The following is a 21,822-nucleotide window of genomic DNA, read 5'->3' as shown; positions in this document are numbered from 1 at the left end:
ATTTTGTTATTGTATGACTTGTGTGTGGTGTTATTTAAAGGGGGCTTAGCTTTAAAGGCCACACTCTATGGTGAGTGAGTTTTTTATTCAGACCTGGGGATTGCTTGCCTTCCGCCCAATAAGTTTGTAAAAGCTCCCATAGTTTCTTTATCATCGATATTTATGCCCATTGGATGATGAAGCAGTTTGAGATTTTTAAATTTGTGGGTTGTTTGGTTGTTGTGTTGTTCATTGCTGGAGATTAACAACTTTTAACACTCACTTACCTGCACGGTTTTTTTTCTGCCCTTTATAACATCAGGATCGTTGGTGATGTGCTCCTCTATCAAATTTCGCAGTTTATCAAAAACTTTATTTTTGAATTTACTCAAATAGGTTTCATGTTCTTCGATGTCGGGGTCTATGCCAGTGTCGCAGCAATTTCCAGGAACACTACATAAAGAGAAGTAAACAAAGAAAATAGGATGTGAATATGGGAAACATGTAAGACAAGACAAAATCAAGATGATGCCGACTATATTATACCCCATGCTTCTTGGCCTTCGTAAAATTTTACTTTGAGTTAAGGAATCCAAACCATGGTAGCCAATAATAGGGTGAATCGCCATGCGATCTATGAACAAATTCCCATGAACATTCCACTAAGGAACAGGGGCAAACTTCTCACATATCAATGAGTGCAGTCCGATTCAAGATTAGGCTCAATGATAAGGGACCTCCTATTTTATAGCCGTGTCCGAACGGCATGACGCAGTGCGACACCTCTTTGGAGAGAAGTTTTATATGGCATAGTATCTGACAAAAGTTGCCAGCATAAGGAGGGGAAAACCACCGCTGAAAATTTCTTCTGATGGTCTCTCCAGGATTCGAACCCAGGCGTTCAGCGTCATAGGCGGACATGCTGACCCATGCGCTACGGTGGCCTCCACCACCTCTTTGGAGAGAAGTTTTACATGGCATAGTACCTCACAAATGTTGCCAGCATTAGGAGGGGAAAACCACCGCTGAAAATTTCATGTGATGGTCTCTCCAGGATTCGAACCCAGGCGTTCAGCGTCATAGGCGGACACGCCAACCCATGCGCTACGGTGGCCTCCACCACGGGAGCGACTATTGATACTATTTCCACGTTATTGACGGTCACCTCAATGTCCACGGAGACCGCCGTAGTGTACTTCTTTTGCTGAAGTGACATCTCGATCGTTCGTACCACTTCGCAGAGGGCCGTTTTGGGCCCCCCTGAAGTTCTCTGGCGTAAGTTCCTCTCTCACCTTCAGGTCTATCAGTCTTTACAGTGATTTGAACGATGAATGACAAATGGGCCTAAAATCCTTCGTCGTACTGCTCCATCAAGGGCAGGGTGACTCCACGGGACTCGTGCAGCAGTGCTGGGATAATTCCGACCAGTCCGGCCTATTTGAATGGCCGGAAAGTTAGGACTGCCCACACTATCTTCCCCTCGTCAACGATGTCCCTGATGAGGTCATCCGCCATGGCAGCTTCTGTAGGTATTGCATTAACTCGATCGCAGTCCTGTGCTTGGATTGTCAGTGAGAGGGTCGTGGTTTTGATTTCCAACAGAGGCCTTGGTGTGTCGCCACTGTGGTATCGCAATGGAGTTAAAATTGTCTAAGTGAGTCTGTAGAGGACTGCCACTCTAACCTAACCTATGGAAACCAATAGGCGACATGAGCTGCATGTGGTTAGTCTATATTAACCAGCATCACTCAGAGGTAGCAGGAACACACTGCTCAGAGTAATGAAGAGAGTTGGCACTGACGTGTTCAGATTCAGGAAGCGTGGTTTCGATGTAACAAGGTTAGTGGACTCAGAACATGCAACTTGAAACCAATCTCACCCTCGATTGAAGGCTACGAGGTTCGTGGATTCAGACCATGCAATTGGAAACAAAGGTAACAAGGTTCGTGGACTCAAATCAGGCATTTTAAACCAATCTCTCCGCCTATTGAAGGAAAGATTTGGAAAAATAGCATAGCCAGAAGAGAGGTGACAAGGTTCGTGGGCTCAGATCAGGCAACTTGAAACCAATCTCTCTCCGGGGCCAGAAGAGATCTTTTTTAACTCTGATTTCTCGTTACAGCAAGGACGATTTCATGGTTATGGCCCTGCAGAATCAAAGCAAACCAATACTGCTCCTTGCCTCCATCTTCCTAGCGTATGAGAAGGAAAACTCTTCGAGAGAGATCCATCTTATACTTGATGGACGACGCCAATACACATCACGGTCTATGGGGTAGCATGGGTGAGTAACTTTTTGATTACATTTTTCCAAGATCATGGTTTTCTGCACCAAGGGGATTACTTCATTGTTCTACAACTGAATTAGGCACTTAGGTATAGATATAACGCTTGCGATGATCGGTCATCAATCCGGGCTGCTTTTTTGGCCTAAAAAGCATAAGTTTCCAGCATGAAAAGGGGTGAGCTACAGAAATCTGAGGAACACCAACTACGAGAAGCTCGGGGTATATATGCAGAAGCTTGGGTCCCCTGGAGTACCTATATCGGACGCAATGGAAATGGAGACCGCAGTACTGCGTTCCTAAATAAAGCCTTTCTGAAGTTATGTCTAAAACCGGTGCCAGCACTGGTGGACGCCGGAACTAAAGGTACTTAAGAAGGAAAGTTGGAGGCTTTTTAAAAAGGCGAAGATAAGTTTGCAGGATGATCACGTGATAGAAAGGGGTAGGCTACTGAAACCCGAGGAACACCAACTAGGAGAAACTCGGGGTATAAATGCAGAAGCTTGGGTCCCCTCGAGGACCTATTTCGGATGCAAGAGAGCTGGAAGGTATGTCTAAAACTGGTGCCAGCGAGAGGAAGGAATCCCTGAAATTGGTTGGTTGCGCATCCTCTCAAAAGATATCAGCACGCGAACCTTCCTGGGGAGGGAGAACGGAAACTACAACGAAGCAATCAATAAATGGTGAAACTCCTGATAGAGAAGGAGTTTCTATGCATTTAATATGAGGTCAGAGATCAAGGTGTCGCAACCCACAGAAGCGTCTTCATTGGATTTTCAGTGCAAGCCTGGCATAGTTCTTTATAGCGAGAGTATGAAGAAAGGTCAGGGTGGTGAAGGAGAAACTGACACCGGATAACCATCAGAGAGATGAAGAAAAGGTCAATAAGAAGACTCTCGAGATGGGTTCACAACTAACGCACGGAAGACGTCGGAGGTGATGCTCTTCACTTCTAGACACAAGATACCGGATTTTAGACTAACGGCTTTAGAAGAAGCCACTCTGCCACTTATTGAAGGATGAGAAACACCTGGGCCTAATTTTCGGTTCGAAAATGTCCGGAAAGAGTTATACCGAGGAAAGAAGCAGGAATGCACTGTGCATCTAAAACTCCTACAGAAAGAAGTTCGGTAGAAAGTGGGTAGCTAAACGGAGAATGAGTTCCTGGGTGTGAGACCATTGCTTTTGTATGGCTCATAGTCTTAAGAGAGGAAGATTTGTACTACGGAGCTCGAGACCATTAACAATCTGGCCTACATTGGAATCACTTCGCAGGTAGGCATGGAGGCAAGTTTTTGTCAACGATAAGGGAGATCATGAAAAGGTTACTGAGAAGGCTATTTAGAAATGGGCTACGAGAAATGGGATGAGGACTATCCCAAGGAAGACGAAGCTGGTGCTCTCATTTCTTGTTATAAAATACCGTATTTTAGGCTCTTTTCTTTGGAAAGGATTATTCCGTAGTTTTCGATGGAAACGAAAAACATGGGCCTGATTTTAGACTCCTAAACTGTTCTAAAAGAGGAATGCGGAGGAAACAAGCCGAAAGGAACTATGAGTCTGCTGGCGTTGTAGAATGATGTTCGGTAGGAAGCATGGAGTTATGCGAAGGATAATATTTTGAATATACCCTGCCAGCGTGTGACCAGGGTTGACGGATGGGGCTCGAGAGAAACAAGGTCAGAAATGCGTTGGGACCACTGGAATTTGGAATTCGGATTGGAATGAATTTGCAACATATTAAAGGCCATATTCAGAACTGCTCCATCCAGGAAGAATTCGCTTTCCCTTGGGGAGGGGGGATTCACACTCCCAGAATGACTAATTGGGAGACGGACGCTGCGATTGAGAAAAATGAGACCACTGTTTTTACTGATTACTCTATGATGAAGTCATGCACGGGATTGGGCTCTTCTCCGAGACACTTGATATAGAGATGAAGTTGAGACTGCCGGACGGGTGTACAGTATTTCAGCAGATATCTGCGCCATTACGTTAGCCGCAAGAAATCTTGGGAGTTTGTCTCGTCCTCGAACTTAGGATTTATATGGACAGTATGGTAGAGGTCACCGTAGCGCAGTGGTAAGAGGTAAGCATGTCCGCTCGTGAAGCTGAACGCCTGGGTTTGAATCCTGGCGAGAACATTAGAAAGAATTTTCAGCGTTGGTTATCTCCTCCTACTGCTGGCAATATTTGTGAGGTACTTGCCATCAAAAAACCTTTCAATAAATAGGTTTCGCACATGCGGAATGGCGTTCGGGCTCGGCCATAAAAAAGGAGTCCCTAATCATCGGAGAGCAAGCATTGATATGTGAGAAGATTGTTCCTGTTTCTCAATGGAACGTTCATGAGAAAATGTGAATTTGCAACGGCGGCGCTTCGAACTGCGTTGCTGAACCAGTATACCAGAACTCACTGTGCCAAATTTCATCGGAATCGGGTAATAAATGGATCTTTAAGGGCCTTAATAATCGGTAGATCGGGCTGTCGGCCTATATGGTAGCTATACCCAAATTAGATCCGATCTGCACTACATTCCACAGGGGTGAGTAGGGGTTTGCCGGAACTATCTGTGCAAAATTTCATCGAAATCAGGTAATAAATGGATCTTTTAGGGCCTTCGTAGCCTATATCTGGAGATCGGGCGGTCAGCCTATATGGCAGCTATATCCACATTTCGTCCAATCTAGACTAAATCCGAAGGAGTGAGTATTTGCTGAGTTGCTGAATTTTTGTTCGCGATGTTCTGTTACGTCTTAGAATAACCATGCAATGTACGGTCCGAATCGGTCCATATCCTGATAAAGCTCCCATATAAACCTGATATTCGTTTAGTCTTTTACAGTTCCTTTCATCATCAATTTTTGCCTAGTTTGGCAGAAATTTTGGGCAGAATGCATGGTGGTGGATTCCCGGCCCGGCAGATTTTGGCATGCTTTTGCTTGTTTGTACTTACACCAATGTCGTGTAGTTGTCCGATGTTAAATTCATTGTTAGTTGATCCTTTAGTTTGCTCAGACGTTCTGCACTCTCTGCATCTTTCGAACTCAGCTGTGTTGATGACCACTCACGAAATACTGCCAAGATTTTCTCATTTGACAATTCTAAGAAAGCAAAAGGTAAGAAAAAAAATCTGTTAGCAGATTCAGTTAAAGGAAGAAATTTAAAAATGTAATGTAATTTGGTGTTTGGTGAACGTCGTTCATACACACTCTCACAAGAGGCTCTTACACCTCTTTAGCCATTGCGTATACGAGTGGCCCACTTTCACATTTCATTTTGTTTTAACAGTCACTGTGAGTTTATAACTGTCGACACCCATACAACGGGCTTTCGTGTATGCTTTTTAATGGAAATATGGTTAGTGGCTGCGGCCCAGTTACCGTAGATGACGGTAGGCGCACCACTTTTCATGCATTACTTACCCAATGCTTTTAACACTTCCTGTTCCATTTGCGTCTGCCGCAACTTTTGCAAACGTTCCTGCATATCTGCACTAAGAGCTTTTATCGCTGCGGGCCCTCCTGCTCCACCTGTCCCCCCTGTTCGCAACATACCCAGCAGACATTTATCCACAATGTCACGCAGTTGAACATACTCCTCGTGCCATTTTTCTAACACCATGTTTCTGGAAAAGCAAAAAAGAAAAACGCAAAGTTGGAAAAGTGAAACAAGAGAAATGAAAAAATAATATTTAAATAAATTTATGTATATATATGACACAATGAATGCATTATGGCGTTGGATTCGATGTGAGAATTGCAAAATCTTCTGCGAAAAGATTGCTGAGGAAATCCGTCAAACAACAATCACCATCCTCAAAGTCGAATGAAATATATTTAAAACTTAATTTGCAAGTAGTTTAGGTTGCTTATTTTAGGCCTCTATATTTATTTAACTCTTGATTTTATGGTTTACATAGAAACCGCTAGAGGGTGGATTTAGATATAAGTATTTACGTACGTGCAAGATATAAAAAGAACTCAAAACAAGTAAAAAGGCATTAAGTTCGGCCGGGCCGAACTTTGGATACCCACCACCTAGGGTATATATGTAAACTCCATTTCATCACAATCCGGTGAAAATTGGATAACTTAAGCACCCAAATTTGGCACGGACATTGAGTGGTCTAATATACATAACACTATTCAATTTTGTAAAACAAAATATTGGTCTTTTTGGCAGATATATCCAATTACAAAACGATCTGAACCATATAAAGGTCGAATATAGTAAGGCTCAGAAAAACTCACGGTTTGAAATTTCAGCGAAATCGGTTAAAAATTAAAGCTTTTATGGGCTTCAGACCCCTTATCGGCAGATCGGTCTATATGACAGCTATATCTAAATATAGTCCTATCTGAACCATATTTAGGTCGTCAGGAGGCTTAAAATAACTGACTGTTTTAAATTTTAGCGAAATCAGATAATAAATGAAGCTTTTATGGCCTTCAGACCCTTTATCGGGAGATGGGTCTACATGGCATCTATATATAAATAAAGTCCGATCAGAACCATATTTAGGTCGGATGCTGGTAGGTCTTAACCTACTCAGTGTTTCAAATTTAAGCGAAATCGGGTAATAAATAAAGTTTTTATTGGCTTAAGACCCCTTATCGGCAGATCGGTCTATATGGCAGCTATATCTAAACATAGTCCGATCTGAACCATATTTAGGTTGGATGTTGGAAGGTCTTAACCTACTGTTTCAAATTTCAGTGAAATCGGTAATAAATAAAGCTTCTACGGGCTTCAGACCCTTTATTGGGAGATCGGTCTATATGGCAGCTATATCGAAATATAGACCGATCTAAACCATATTTAGGTCGAGTGTCAGGAGGCTTTAAATAACCCACTGTTTAAAATTTCAGCGAAATCGGTTAAAAAATAAAGCGTTTATGGGCTTCAGACCCTTTATCGGGAGATCGGTCTATATGACAGCTATCGAAATCGGTTAAAAAATAAAGATTTTATGGCCTTCAGACCCTTTATCGGGAGATCGGTCTATATGGCAGCTATATCTAAATACAGACCGATCTCAACCATATTTAGGTCAGTTGTCGGGAGGCTTAAAATAACTCACTGTTTAAATTTTCAGCGAAATCGGATAAAAAATAAAGCTTTTATGGGTTTTAGACCCTTTTGTCGGCAGATCGGTCTATATGGCAGCTATATCTAAATATAGTCCGATCTGAACAATGTTTAAGTCAGATGTCGGGAGGCTTTAAGTAACCCACTGTTGCAAATTTCAGCGAAATCGGGTAATAAATAAAGCTTTTATGGTCCTCAGACCCTTTAACGGAAGATCGGTCTATATGGTAGCTATATCTAAATATAGTCCGATCTGAACTATATTTGGGTCAGTTGTCGGGAAGCCTAAAACTACTCACTCTTTCAAATTTCAGCAAAATAGGATGAAAAATAAAGTTTTTATGCGCATTAGACCCTTTATCGGAAAATCGGTCTATATAGCAGCTATATCCAAATATGGTCCGATTTGGCCCGTTCAAGAACTTAACCAGCGTGCATCAAAACGACGTATCTGTGCCAAATTTCAGCTCAATATCTCAATTTTTGAAGGCTCTAGAGTGATAGCAACAGACGCACGGACATCGTTAAATCGTCTTAGAATTCTACGACGATCCGAAATATATATACTTTGTAGGGTCGAAAATTGATATTTCTGTGTGTTGCAAACGGAATGATTAAATGAATATACCCCCTATCCTACGGTGGTGGGTAAAATGAGAGGGAAAGGCTAATTTTGAAATGACAATGGGGAGAAGATGTTGTAAGCAAATTCCCGGCACTATAGTAGGAATCCATTGAAGTTCTCTGCCATGGATGAGTCGAATTTTTGAACGCAAGCTTGGCATGGTCTTACATAGCAAGAGCAACTGACAATCATCGCTTTTATTCAAATCTCAGGATAGACTGATAAACCTGAAGGAGAGGAAGGGACTAAAAACGGAAAACTGTTACAACACGCATACTTCGAGGGTAGGTCGGTGGAAACGGTCCTCCATGAAATGTTACTAAAGTTCGAGATATCTCTGCAACTTAAGGAGTTCTCTATGGCAACCTTCCTGGATCTCGAGGGGGCATTAAGCAAAGCTTTAAGGGTGCCCACCCCTATATGTACCGATGGACGAATGATATGCAAAATTCCAAATTTTGCTCATGAACATGCTACTAAGGAACAGGGGAAAACTTTTCACCTATCAATGAGTGCAGTCCGATTCAAGTTTAAGCTCAATGATAAGGGGCCACCTTTTTATAGCCGAGTCCGAACGGCGTGCCACAGTGCGACACGTCTTCGGAGAGCAGTTTTACATGGCCTATTACCATACAAATGTTGCCAGCATTAGGAGGGGAAAGCCACCGCTGAAAATGTTTTCCGATGGTCTCGCCAGGATTCGAACCCACTCAGACGTTCAGCGTCATAAGCGGACATGTTAACCTCTGCGCTACAGTGGCCTCCACGACAAAATTATTAACGCAGATTTGTAAGAAAGTATGGTCAGAAGGTGGTTGGCCGAAGGATGCCTTAATGAAGGTGTTCTCGCAGATTCTCTTGAACCTCGCGATAAACGAATTCCTATTGGATCTCATCGAAGAAGGCGTTAGACTTACTGCAATTGTGAATGATATCATAATATTGATCCAAGACAAGTTTCTGTCGATGATAAGCGACTCCATGCAAGTTTTATTTAGGTGACTGTAGAGATGGGCTACCATAAATGAGAATGAGGTTTAACCCAAAGAATATGGATAAGAGTGCTCTTAACTACAGATTTTAGACTCCCATCATTGGACAGGACCACCCTGCAGTAATGGCATAAGTCGAAAAACCTAATCCTAGTTCTGGACTCTAACCTATCCTAAAAAAGGAATACGGAGTAAAGAGATCGGAAGGCATTGTGCGCATTCACTGGCCTGCGTTGGAATTACGGGAGGTTGAGGTCTTTATTGGGAACTATGCCGTAAAGATCGAGCTAGTTTGAGGGAGTTCGGCATACTAAATGAGGTCCGATCCATTCTGGGTTTTATAGATGCATAGGGTAGACGGAGGAAGTTCTTAAGCAATCTTCAAGTTTCGCAGTGTCGAAAGAGAGGATTGGTAGTCGGATAAAGTGTTTGCGAAGGATAAAGTTAGGGAGGCAATGGGTGATATTCTCGGATACACTCGATATCAGCGTATCGCTCATACTACCGGACAAGTGTACGTTAAGTATAATGGCATTGACTGCTGCCTATCTCGAACCGGAGTTGAAGTCAGATTCGGGGTCGGATTATTTTGTCGGAATCTGGTTCAGAGTCTGGACAAGCTTATTCATCTCCAAACTGGTCTTCGACTCTGGCTTAATAATTCGGCCCCAATTGACAGGCCAGCCCAGATTATTATAACCGGAAGGGGTTTACTGCCTTCAAAACTTGATGTTTGTGTGTTAAGTATGGCGGCTGTCAGGAACATGGGCACGATGATAAAAACTACAAAGAGCTTCTTCGAACCATAGGAAAGGCTGTCAGGCTCTGCTGGGTTCCAGGCCATCAAGGAGTGACGGGGAACAAAGAGGCCGAGGATCTGGCCAGGAATGAATAACTGATTGCCGCAGATATTGCTATGGAATAAGTAAGACCTCCACTGTGCCAGCTTCTTGGTAGGGTGGACGCCTTTTACGATGACTGCGTGAATAAGGCGTGGGCTGGTGCTGTAGATTCTAGGGTGTCCAAGGCCTATGGACTTAGTATTAGCGAGACCTCCACTGTGCGAGCTTCTTAGTAGGATGGACGCCTTTTACGATGACTGCGTGAATAAGGCGTGGGCAGGTGATGTAAATTCTAGGGTGTGCAGGGCCCTGTGGCCGAGCATTTCGCGAAACACTATGTGGCTTATCTTGGGGCTGCGAAAGCATGACATAGGAATGATAATAGGAAGCCTGACTGGTCATTGCAACGTCACACAGTGGGCCAAACAGCGAAAAAATGGAAATAAATCTACAATTATTTATTTTATCTTATCTTATCCAAGTTGCCACCACTTTTGACTTCTACAACCTTATGGGTGCCACTGAACCGATTAAACTTTGGCGAGTGACATATTCTCGGCATGGAAACAGTGTATTCTAACCCTTGGACAATCGAGAAATATTTTGATGAAGCTCCCATATAAGGGTACATTTCAAAAATAGAGATTTGTACACCTAGTTTAGTTGCTGGGACTTGCACAGTGCGCATGGGACTTGCATATACTTCGAAAGCCTGGCAGGAGGCAAAGGTGGTATTTATACCCAAGCTCGGCAAGGCAAGTTATGCGAAACCAAAGGCCTATAGACCTATAATCCCTACGTCCTTTCTATTCAAAACCATGGAACGTATTGTGGACACTATGATAAAGAGAAGGACGCCTACACCATTACCATGGGTGGCCACCATAAAAAACTTATTACTAGAGCCAGTGGACTATCCTCGGATTATGGGCCCCATTTCGAGACAACGGCCCGTCTACATAGTGCCCAACATCTGTGAGCCTTCTCAGTACGCTCCTGAATGTGACACTTCCAATTCAGTTTCCTGTCCAAGGTCTTTGACCTTGTCAGATATCGAAATCGTCTTATTGAGGAAACGTGGTGCGTTAAATATTTCAGTCTTCTCTGGGTAAACATTGATACCTCTGGGTCTAGTCATATGTCATATACGAGACCCTTTCGGCCCTTCTGCATAGCTCGTTCGGATCCTTACCCCTTAGAAGTATTATAACCCGTCTGCGGACCGACACGATCTAATCCTTGGACCAGTATCGGGTGTACCAGGTTCTTAGAGACTCGAAAACCCATATGCTAAGGAACAGATGGGTAAATTGTGGGTCACATGACATAAATATAGGGGAGAAAGTGGCACAGGGCTCGCCACAGGGGACATTTTATTGCCGCTGTTATGAGTGACCATCATAAATAACCTATAACGGATGATGACTGAGGAGGGATTTGAACCAGTCTGCTACGCAGACGATGTTATAATACTTCTCTGGGCTAGACCCAGAGGTCTAGGCTAGACCCAATGAAAGAATGAAATGAGGATGGGAGCAGCTCATACCATATAACGGAGGCGATGATAGGGAACCTGGAAGGAATGGACGAGGTTTCCGATCGCATACCTGAGATGAGGCTTGACGTCGAGTGCGAGGCACAGCCGCCAGCGGCACAGTCTTGGATTGACGGAACCGTAGTATTGCCATCTGGAAGATCATGTTACACAGTGGGAATTGGAGGGGGGAAAGGATGTAGTGCTTATCGACATTTGTCTTAAATTTTTGGCTGTCAAAGTGGGTGGGAAAAACATTAGCCGGAAGTCGATTCCACATACGAACGGTTCGGGCGAAATAAGAATTCTCTCTATAATGCATTGTGCGGTCCACTGGCCCAACAATTACAAACGTGTGTGAGTTCCTGGAATGTCTAGTATTCCTGACATACATCCCTACATCAGGAATAAGAAGACGAATATCAGACGAACACACACCATGAAAGTACCGATAGAACAGCGCCAAACAACCCACATTGCGACGATGATGAAGGAAGGCAATAGAGTTGGATACCCCACTGTCCCCAATCAACGCCATCGCTCTCCCCTGTACACGATCCAGTAGCTCCTGTGATGATTTTGAAGCTCCAGCCCATACATGTGAGTTGTAATCCATTTTCGGCCTTATGAAAGTGGTGTAGATGTTAAGATCAGACGGAGTGAAGTAATTCTTACACCGTTTAAGGAAGCCTAAACACTTGAATGCTTCTTTCGACACTTCGAATACATGTTTAGCCCAACGGACATCACTTTGTATTTTCATGCCCAGAACATCAAGAGCTTCTGATTGTTCAACATCTACACCATTGATAGACAAACATGATCGTAATGTGTCAGCGAATCGTTTGTGTGTGACAACATACAGCACTGAGTCTTCCGTGCATTCGACCCCACTCAGAAATGGCCAGCAAATCCTGGCAGAGTGTATCGTCCATAACCCGCCTCTTGTCCTCAATCTCTCGAAGACTTGGCCTATGGTCGAATGAGTACGAATGACAGACATTACTGTCATCCTCAAATGAGTAGATCGGATTCGATGTCTGACCCAACTGATCGTTGATGAAAATTAGAAAAAGAGAAGGAGAAAGAACAGAGCCCTGGAGTACACCTGCGGTCAATTTGTGCTCATTGGGTGAAAACCCATCTATAACGACTCGAATAGTGCGATCTCTGAGAAAGCTCAAAATAAATCAAACGAAGCCATTACCGACACCAAATGCGACAAGCTTTGATAGTAGAGTGCACCGTGCCAGACACTATATCCAGAGCCACAACCTTACTCTCACCAAACTGGTGGATTGAGCGACTCCAACGTTCCGACAGAAGTGCCATGAGGTAGCCCCGTAGAGCGATTTCTGCGGAACCCATACTGTTGGTCGCTAAAAAGGCCATTAGATGGTAAATACCTCACAAGATGGTGATTAAACATGCTCTCCATGACCTTGGAGAGAGCGGAGCATATCGCAATTGGCCGATAATTCGCAGGGTTGCTTGCCTCACCCTTCTTGGGTATTGGCTGAACGTTCGCAACCTTCCAACGCGCCGGGAAGACTCCCGCACGGTAGGCAAAGTTGAAAAGGTTGTGTAATGGACGAGCTGACGAGCAGAATTGGCTGGCGCATATGGCATAATGATTACTACAAAAGTCTACTTGAAGAGGATGAGATGATTGCTTTATTAATTTCAGGGTCTAGAGGCTTTCTCTCTTGGATAGGCGGTTTTTCTTCGATATAGGTCATGTTGCAAACGTTTCTTATGAGGTCTCTTCAGATATGTAAACAAGTCGAGATGCTTTCTTTAGAAGACGGATGGATGATTATGTGTGAGTAGACGGGTCCGATTAATGGTATACAACGCGAAAACACTAAGATGGAAATGGACTGGTGCTAATTTGGGGTGGGTGCACCTGATAGGGTTTTGCTCCCTACTATCTTCCTACAGCCTCTCATCAATCTCTCCACCTTAGCCTTAGGTCTTAGCTGGGCACTCCACTTTCTCTTTACCTTCTCAAATACACCTCTCTAGTTAGCATAGCACAATGGGCCATGAACTCATTTAGATTTGAAAAAAAGGTAACCGTTTGAAAAAATATATTCCCAAACTACGTGGACGAATATTGGTTAAGGTTGAAAAGGTAGCCATTCAACGTAAACCTATGTACACTCACGAAGTCTGGGAACATGTATTATTGCTCCGCCTACGCCAAGACAGCATGTTCTCTGAATCTGTTGTATGGTCCTTATGTTGCACTCTTCTCCATAGCAGTCCACCAAACTACTGAGGCATATGAAAGTATTGGTCTAATCACGCTCTTGTAGAGCCAGTGGGCTATCCTCGGATTCAGGCCCCATTTCGAGCCAACGGCCCGTCTACATAGTGCCCAATGAATGAGAAACTTCCAATTCAGTTTCCTGTCCAAGATCACACCTAAGTATTTGACTTTGTCAGATATCGAAATCGTCTTATTGAGGAAACGTGGTGCGTTAAATTCACTCACCTTCGTCTTCCTCGTGAACAGGCATACCTCAGTCTCCTCTGGATTAACATTGAGACCTCTGGGTCTAGCCCAGTCATATGCCATATGCAAGACCCTTTCGGCCCTTCTGCATAGCTCGTTCGGATCCTTATCGCTTAGAAGTATTATATCATCGTCTGTGTAGCAGACGGGTTCAAATCCCTCAGTCAGCATCCGTAATAGGTCATTTATGGTGGTCACCCATAGGAGTGGCGATAAAATGCCCCCCTATGGCGTGCCCTGTGCCACTTTCTCCCTTATATTTATGTCATGGGACACACAATTTATCCACCTGTTCCTTAGCGTATGCTGAGGACCGGGTCCACCCGCTACTGGTGTAAGGATTGGATCAGTGTGTCGCTCCGCACATTGTTAAAAGCCCCCTCGATGTCAATGCATACCGTCAGTGTGTACGTTTCGAAGGATTCTTCTATTTTGTGCACAACCTCGTGCTGGGCAGTCTCCACCGACCTTCCCTTGACATAGGCATGTTGTTTGTATTTGTGCAGTTCGCTGGATGTCATACTCTTTATCATGGTGTCCACAATACGTTCCATGGTTTTGAGTAGAAAGGACGTAAGGCTTATGGGTCTGTAGGCATTTGGTGTCGCATAACATGGCTTGCCGGGCTTAGGTATACAACCACCCTTGCCTCCTGCCAGGCTTTCGGAGTATATGAAAGTTCTAGGCACGCTGTGAACATTCCATTAAGGAACAGGTGAAAACGAGCGATGATCCTGTCATATCCGTCCGTCTGTCGCTATTAGTCACCCTATAGTATTTAGAATTTAATCTCTATTAAGTTTGATTGAAGTGGAGAAGACTAGCAACTTTGGTTGCTATCCGCTTCACTCGCAAACCTTAGGTTCATATTTCTGAACTATTTGTGTTTTTTTTCCCCTTAAAAGAAAATATGCCGCACTCATACTTGAAGTGCTTTCAGGATGTTGAAAACCCTTGACATATATTTACTATCCGGCCCAAACTTCATGGAATTAAGTGCTTTAACTTGACTATCAATGCGATGAGCCGGGAGCCATAACGGCACAACGCAACCATTCAAGCTGTAATGATGACATTGATGGCCATAATTCTGATGCGGCATGCCATCGCTTAAGATGATGAAGGTTGAAATAAATAAAATGAAATTTTCATTTATTTATGTGCAAAGTGCAGAAAGGCAAAATTAAAATGCTGCATCCCTTTTGTGTGTATAAAATACACTCCTCACCGATCATTTTAATTTAAGGAATCACATCGCAATTCATATACATTCGTGTTATTTAATTGTTTAACACTTATTGCAAAAATAATTCTCTGAAACGAAATGTTTTACGTGCTATGCAGGATATTTCAACGGTTAAATGGCATTTCCTGCAAATGGTAATAATAAAATAAATTGTGCAACTGAACTCTTTGAATGGAATAATAAACTGCTGAAACTGTACAAATTAAATTCATGATTATCTTTAAAAGAGTGACATAAGAACCTTCAGATCAAATCAAATTACGACGACCTTTGTTGGGATATTAAAACTTGCTACTCATTTGATCGCCAAGCCTTGGCTAAAGAAGATATGCTCTATGCACTGCTCGTATCAACATATCGTTTACATATGTGGGATGGAAGGACACAAAGGACATTTTAACTCTCAAAGCAAGATAAACGTACAGCAAAGATTCCCCTTTTTATACCCACCAACATAGGATAAGGGTATACTAATCTATTCATTCCATTTGTAACACCTCCATATATTGATCTGCGACCCCATAAAGTGTATATATTCTGGATCGTCTCGGCATTCTGAGTCAATCTAGCCATATCCGTCTGTCCGTCTATCGAAATTACCATAGCGGTCGAACACGTAAAGCTGGTCGCTTGAAATTTTGCATAGTTATTTCTAATTGAAACAGGTCGATGGTAGGCAAATGGGCCATATCGGTTAAGAGTTGGATTTAGCCCCCATATAAACCGATTACCGGATTTGAATTCATGAGAACGATTTGACTTCTTTAGCCCCTGGAAACCGCAATTTTTGCCCGATTTGGCTTAAAATTAGCATGTAGTGCGACATCTCTTGGGAAAGAAGTTTTACATGGCAACGTACCTCACAAATGTTGCCAGCATTAGGAGGGGAAAACCACCGCTGAACATTTTTTCTGATGGTCTCGCCAGGATTCGTACCCAGGCGTTCAGTGTCATAGGCGAACATGCTAACCTCTGCGCTACGGCGGACTCCAGTGCTCTGTTATGACTTCCAATAACTGTGCTAATTACGGTCCAAATCGTTCTATAACCTGATATAGCTTCCATATAAACCGATCTCCCGATTTGACTCCTTGAGCCACTGGAAACCGCAATTTTTGCTCCAATTGGCTTAAAATTTGCATGTAGTGTTCTGCAAAAACATCCACGTACGGTCCAAATTGGTTTATAACCTGACATACCTCCCATATAAACCGACCTCCCGAATTGACTTCTTTGGTTCTTACAAGCCGCATTGTCTGTCTGATTTGGCTGAATTTTGCATGTGGTGTTCCGTTATGACTTCCAACAACTGTGCCAAGCACTATCCGAATCGGTCTATAACCTGATATAGCTCCCATGTAAACCGATCTCCCGATTTGACTTCTTGAGCCATTATTAACATAATGTTAGGTTAGGTTTAAGTGGCAGTCTACCATCAGACTCTCTTTTCAGACGTTTTCGTCCATTGTGATACCACAGGAACAAAATAAGGAAGATGCCGTCTAGTTCCTACCGTTTAACCACCCAGATTGCTTTAAAAAGCCCAATAACTTGCAAATGTTCCCTTCCGTTAAATCAGACAGTTCCTCAATGAAATCAGATCCTAATGTGAAACTCCTTCTAACTGCTAGTGTGGGACACACACTTCTTTTCCGATGTCCTTACAACTTCTGCAAAAATCGTTGCTGGCAACCTTCAGTCTGTCAGTATGTTTTCCGATTAGACAGTGAGCTGTCATGACGGACACAATGACTGAGACGTCTGTTCTAGCCAATGACAGCAAAACGGTAGACCTCTTCAAGTCTAGATTAGGTCAGATAGTTTTGGAATACTCACAGCCTCCTCTTTGTGACCATCTATCATTCGTTGTCCTTCGGGCCTGGTCCTGAAAACTTAGCTAGAGGTATACCCACAGATCCCAGTAACCCTGGAATATATAGGGTAGTTCCTAGACTCGCAAGCTCGTTCGTTTTACAATTTCCTGGGATATTTATGTGGCCCGGTACCCAGAACATGTGAATTTTGAACTGTTCAGCCATCTCGAATGCTCACAGCCTACTCTTTGTGACTATCTATCATTCGTTGTCGTTCGGGCCTGAAAACTTGCAGTATCCTTGGAATGTATAGGGTAGTTGGTAGCCTCCAAAGCTCGCCTGCATTACAATTTCCTGGGATATTTCTGTGGACCGGCACCCAGAACAGGTGAATTTTGATCAACGAGGTCTAACCCCCAAATTTTGCCAATGGCTCTCGTGCAGGTGTATAGGGCAAGAGTTGCCTTTGGATGTTGGATTTGAAGTTCAATTTCCTGTCAAGCAAAACACCCAGGTTTTCTGTAAATGAAACATTCTCTACTGCCAAGGAGACAGGTTCCACTGTATGCAACATGTGTCTCCTGTTGAAAAGAACTACTCCTGCCTTGCACGGATTTATACCTCGACCTGTGGCACATAAAGCTTCCTGAAGTATATCTCTTAGAGAGCTGCTAAACTTTCCCCTAACCGTAGCATACAAATGTGTTTTCAGCAGACTTGTTTACTAAAAACAGCAGATTTTGTTAGTTGAAATAGCAGTAAGAAATGTTTGCTAATACAGCAAACCTGTGTTGGCTGAAACAGCAGTAATGACTGCTGTTTTAGCAAACATTTTTGCTGTTTTGAATAACAAATTTGGTTGAGTGTACATATATACTTTGGTCTTGGTCTCTCAATATTTTGATGTGTTACAAACAGAATAACGAGATTAGTATTTCAGAACGTTATGGTAGAGGGCATGAAAATCTGACCATAAATGAAGATATGGCAGCCCGAATATTTTTTCAAAATCCAAGGTAACCAACTTTAGGGCCCTGCCAAAAAGCGCTTGAACCACCTTGAAATTTTGTATGTTATCTTAATCACACTTCAGCTCTCACATCATTTCAAATTTAATGGAGTTATCTCCACCTGTTCTCAAATGGCATATTTTTTACTTGTATTTTTCGATTATTTTCCACTGTGCGACTTCAATTTCTAATAATCCCCTACGTCTGGCATTGAATTGATGCTAAATGGTATTACATTGATCATTGATTATAATATTATATTGGTAAAGTACCGTTTTTTCTCACAGTGTAGGAATAAGAAGGCATCTCTTCTTCCAATGGTACCACAATGGACTAAAATGTCAAAGTCTGTCTGATTATATTTTTAAATGAGTATTTAATGAGTACTTCCTATACTTTGTCATTCTATAACTACAACCAAACTGTCCTCCTTTAAAATTTGTGCTTTAATAGAAAAAAAAAATTCTACATCTGACCACACAGATCCCATTTCTCCTTTCTATTGGTTGGAAAAAAAAACTTGGTAGGTTTCTCCATGTTCTCGACATTAAATTTTTCATAGCTTCTATGGCATCGTTCTTCAAAGGTTCTCGCAAGCAAATGTCTCTGGGTTTCCATGTTGTGACGTTGTTGTGGCAACCTCCATGGTGGATGGTTCACATTAAAGGTTCCGGCAGCTTATTCACAAGTGCTTTAGAAAATGCTACTTCAGCAATTGTTTAAAGTGGGACTACTGCTTTGTATAGCTGAATCCACGCTACTACATTTAATTTTTCACTTATCTTGACTTTGCCGAACACCGTAGCAATTTTGGGGTAGCAAAAAATTACAAATATAAAACGCTTTTGAAAAATTAGCATCGAAGCGTTTGTTACATAAATGGACTATGAAATGGTGTCCGATTTAGTGTGAGTGGCATTACAATTACCACTGTGACCCATTATTATGTTAACTAGGAGATGTCCTGCATTTTCTAAAATTTGTTACAGCTCTAGCTGTAATGAGTGATTGCATGAAGATAGCGTCTAGAGTGATCTGATTTTAATTCGAGTAGGATTGGCTAGGTGTATTAAAAGGCGATGTGTGCATGATCCCCGGTTACAAGCAAGACACAAGAGGTCGACAGTGGGCGCATCTGGAGGGACAAGTGGCCTAAGTTTATTTCTTTCTACAGACAGTTGCCATCATGGTCTAGGGAGCAGCGGGGCTTCGCCGTTATCGCTTTGAAACGCAACGGAGGCCGCCATATAACCGACGTCATTTTCAAGACTGCATGAAATAAAATTGGGATGCATCATTTATGGACCCATAGCAGCTATACCTAAATATAGTCCGATCTCCGCCATATTCAGGAAGGCTAATTGTACCATATTCATTGGCTAAAAAATGTAGCTTTTATTGGCCTAAGAACTTCAATCGGGAGGACGGTATGTGTATATGACATATATTGAAAATGAGTGTCGAAGAGACTAACACAGCCCATTGTGTCAAATTTCAGCGAAATCGTGCAATAAACGTGCCTTTTTTGTCCCAAGAACTTAAGTCGAAAGATCGGTATATATGACAGCTGTATCCAAACATAGCCCGATCTTAAGCATACTTGGTACGAATGACGAAGATCCTAAGAGGACTTATTATGCTAAATTTTAGAGAAATACGTTAATAAATTCACCTTTTATGTACCTTACACCTTAAATCGGGAGATCAGTATATATGGCAGCTATATCCAAATCCTGGGTAGAACATGAAACAAATTTCAGCCGTGGTTTTCCCCTCCTAATGCTGGCGACATTTGTGAGGTACTATGCCATTTGAAACAAGTACCGGGCCGGACCGAATCTTGAAACCCACCACCATGGATTGTGCTTAAATGTGGGAACTATATCTGGTTATTTTGACCTATTTCGCACAGTTGTTGAGAGTCATAACAGAACATTATATGCAAAATTTCAGCTACATCGTATAAAAATCGCTGTTTGTAAGGGCTCAAGAAAATAAAGCGGTAGATCGGTTTATATGGGAACTAAATCAGGTTATTCACCAATTCAAACCGTACTAAGCACAGTTGTTGGAAGTCGCAACGGAACACTATGTGCAAAATTTCAGCCGCTATTTTGATTTCGACAGACGGACGGACGGACAGACATGGCTAGTTCAACTCAGTATATCGAGACGATCAAGAATATAAAATATATTTCAAAGTGTTACAAACGGAATGACTAGACTAGTATGCCCCCATCCTTTGGTGGTGGGTATAAAAATGGTATGGCAGCCATGTAAAAAATTATACCCAAAAGATATGTCGCACTGCGGCACACCGTTGACTAGGAAGTCCCTTATCATTGAGCATAAACTTGAATCTAAAAGCAATCATTGATGTGTGGGAAATTAGCCCTTGTGGATTGTTCATGGGAAAATCTACAAAATTTCTAATATAAATCTGGACCGATCTGGGCCAAATTAAACAAAAATGTCGAGGGGCCTAACATAACTTACTGTCCAAAATTACAGTGAAATCTGTCAATAAAAGCGCCTATAATGGGCCCAAGACCTTAAGTGAAGGGATCGGTCTATAGAGCAGTTACAGACATCGGTCTATAACCATACTCAATACGAATGTCAAATGTACTAATGCAACTCATCGTGCCTTATTTCAGCAAAATCGGTTAACGAATTCACTTTTATGGACCCAAAACTTTTAGTCGGGAGATCGGTGTGTATGGCAGATATATCTGGGCCAAATTAAGCAAGAATGCCGAGGGGCCTAACAAAACTTACTGTCCCATATTTCAGCGAAATCGGAAAATAAATGCTCATATTATGGGCCCAAGACCTTAAATAGAGAGATCGGTCAACATGGCAGCTATATCGAAACCTGGATCGGTCAAGGCCGTATTTAACAGGGATATCGAGGAGCCTAACACATCTCGCTATACCATATTTCTGATATGCGAAATCCGACAATAAGTAAACCTATTTTAAGAAGAAGACCTTAATAGAGAGATCGGTCCATATGGCTGCTTAAAGATGTAATGATCTGGGCCAAATTAAACAAGGATGTCGAGGGGCATAACTTTCTATCACAAATCCTTTTTTCACTCAGACGGCAGATGTCTTTGCCACTATCTAAAATAAATAATAAACACTACTCCCTCTTTCCCCCCTCCGGCTCTTAACTATTCTCTCCAACACAATCCACTGCACACATAGGGACAAATTTCATCCAAATCAGATGAAGACATTGATGACAACGTCAACACGATTACGACTGCACTAGTGGAGTTTTTCGAAGATAGTTGTCATCATCGAGAAAGGAAATCAGCTCAACAAAACCCCTAGATGACCGGGGAAATTCGCAATATTGGGAAAGAGGTCCTAAGACCTTTTAACAGAGCATGTCGTAAAAAAAACGGAAGTTTATTGGGATGTGTATTACACACGGCTCAAGGAATACAATAAAATTACCAGAGCGGCAAAACGTGGATCCTGCAAGGTTTTCTGCGAACAGGTCGATAGCGTTAATGATGCCGCCGAGATAAAAAGTTTCTCCAAAAACCCATGACCATGACCTTTCTAATCAAAACCATGGAATGCATTGTGGATACCATGATAAAGAGATAGGGACATCCAGCGAACTGGTCAAATACAAACAGCATGCCTATGTCAAGGGAAGGTCGGTGGAGACTGCCCTACACGAGATTGTGTATAAAATAGAAGACTCCTGAGATGAAAAGGCGTACACACTGGCAGTTTGCATAGACATCGAGGGGGCGTTTAATAATGTGCGGACCGACACATGTATCCAATCCTTAGACCAGTACCAGGTGGACCCGGTATTTAGAGACTAGATAAACCATATGCTAAGGAACCGGAAATTGCGGGTCCC

The 21,822-nt window shown here is 42.6% G+C and overlaps 1 protein-coding gene across 10 annotated transcripts in view; it reads right to left on the bottom strand.

Moving 5' to 3' along the window:
• LOC106085440 (protein qui-1) overlaps positions 1-21,822 on the bottom strand; it is a 470,324-nt gene that overhangs the window by 146,779 nt on the left and 301,723 nt on the right. For all 10 annotated transcript variants that reach the window (XM_059370582.1, XM_059370587.1, XM_059370589.1 and 7 more), the window contains 3 exons: positions 5,690-5,892; positions 5,221-5,368; positions 267-432 (listed from right to left, as the gene is read on the bottom strand). In XM_059370582.1, coding sequence (XP_059226565.1) covers positions 267-432; positions 5,221-5,368; positions 5,690-5,892 — 517 coding nt within the window. The remainder of the gene's footprint in view (positions 1-266; positions 433-5,220; positions 5,369-5,689; positions 5,893-21,822) is intronic.

This window comes from Stomoxys calcitrans, chromosome 5, assembly GCF_963082655.1.
Source record: "Stomoxys calcitrans chromosome 5, idStoCalc2.1, whole genome shotgun sequence".
Classification (NCBI taxonomy): domain Eukaryota; kingdom Metazoa; phylum Arthropoda; class Insecta; order Diptera; family Muscidae; genus Stomoxys; species Stomoxys calcitrans.
This window is presented reverse-complemented; position numbering and strand designations above follow the sequence as displayed.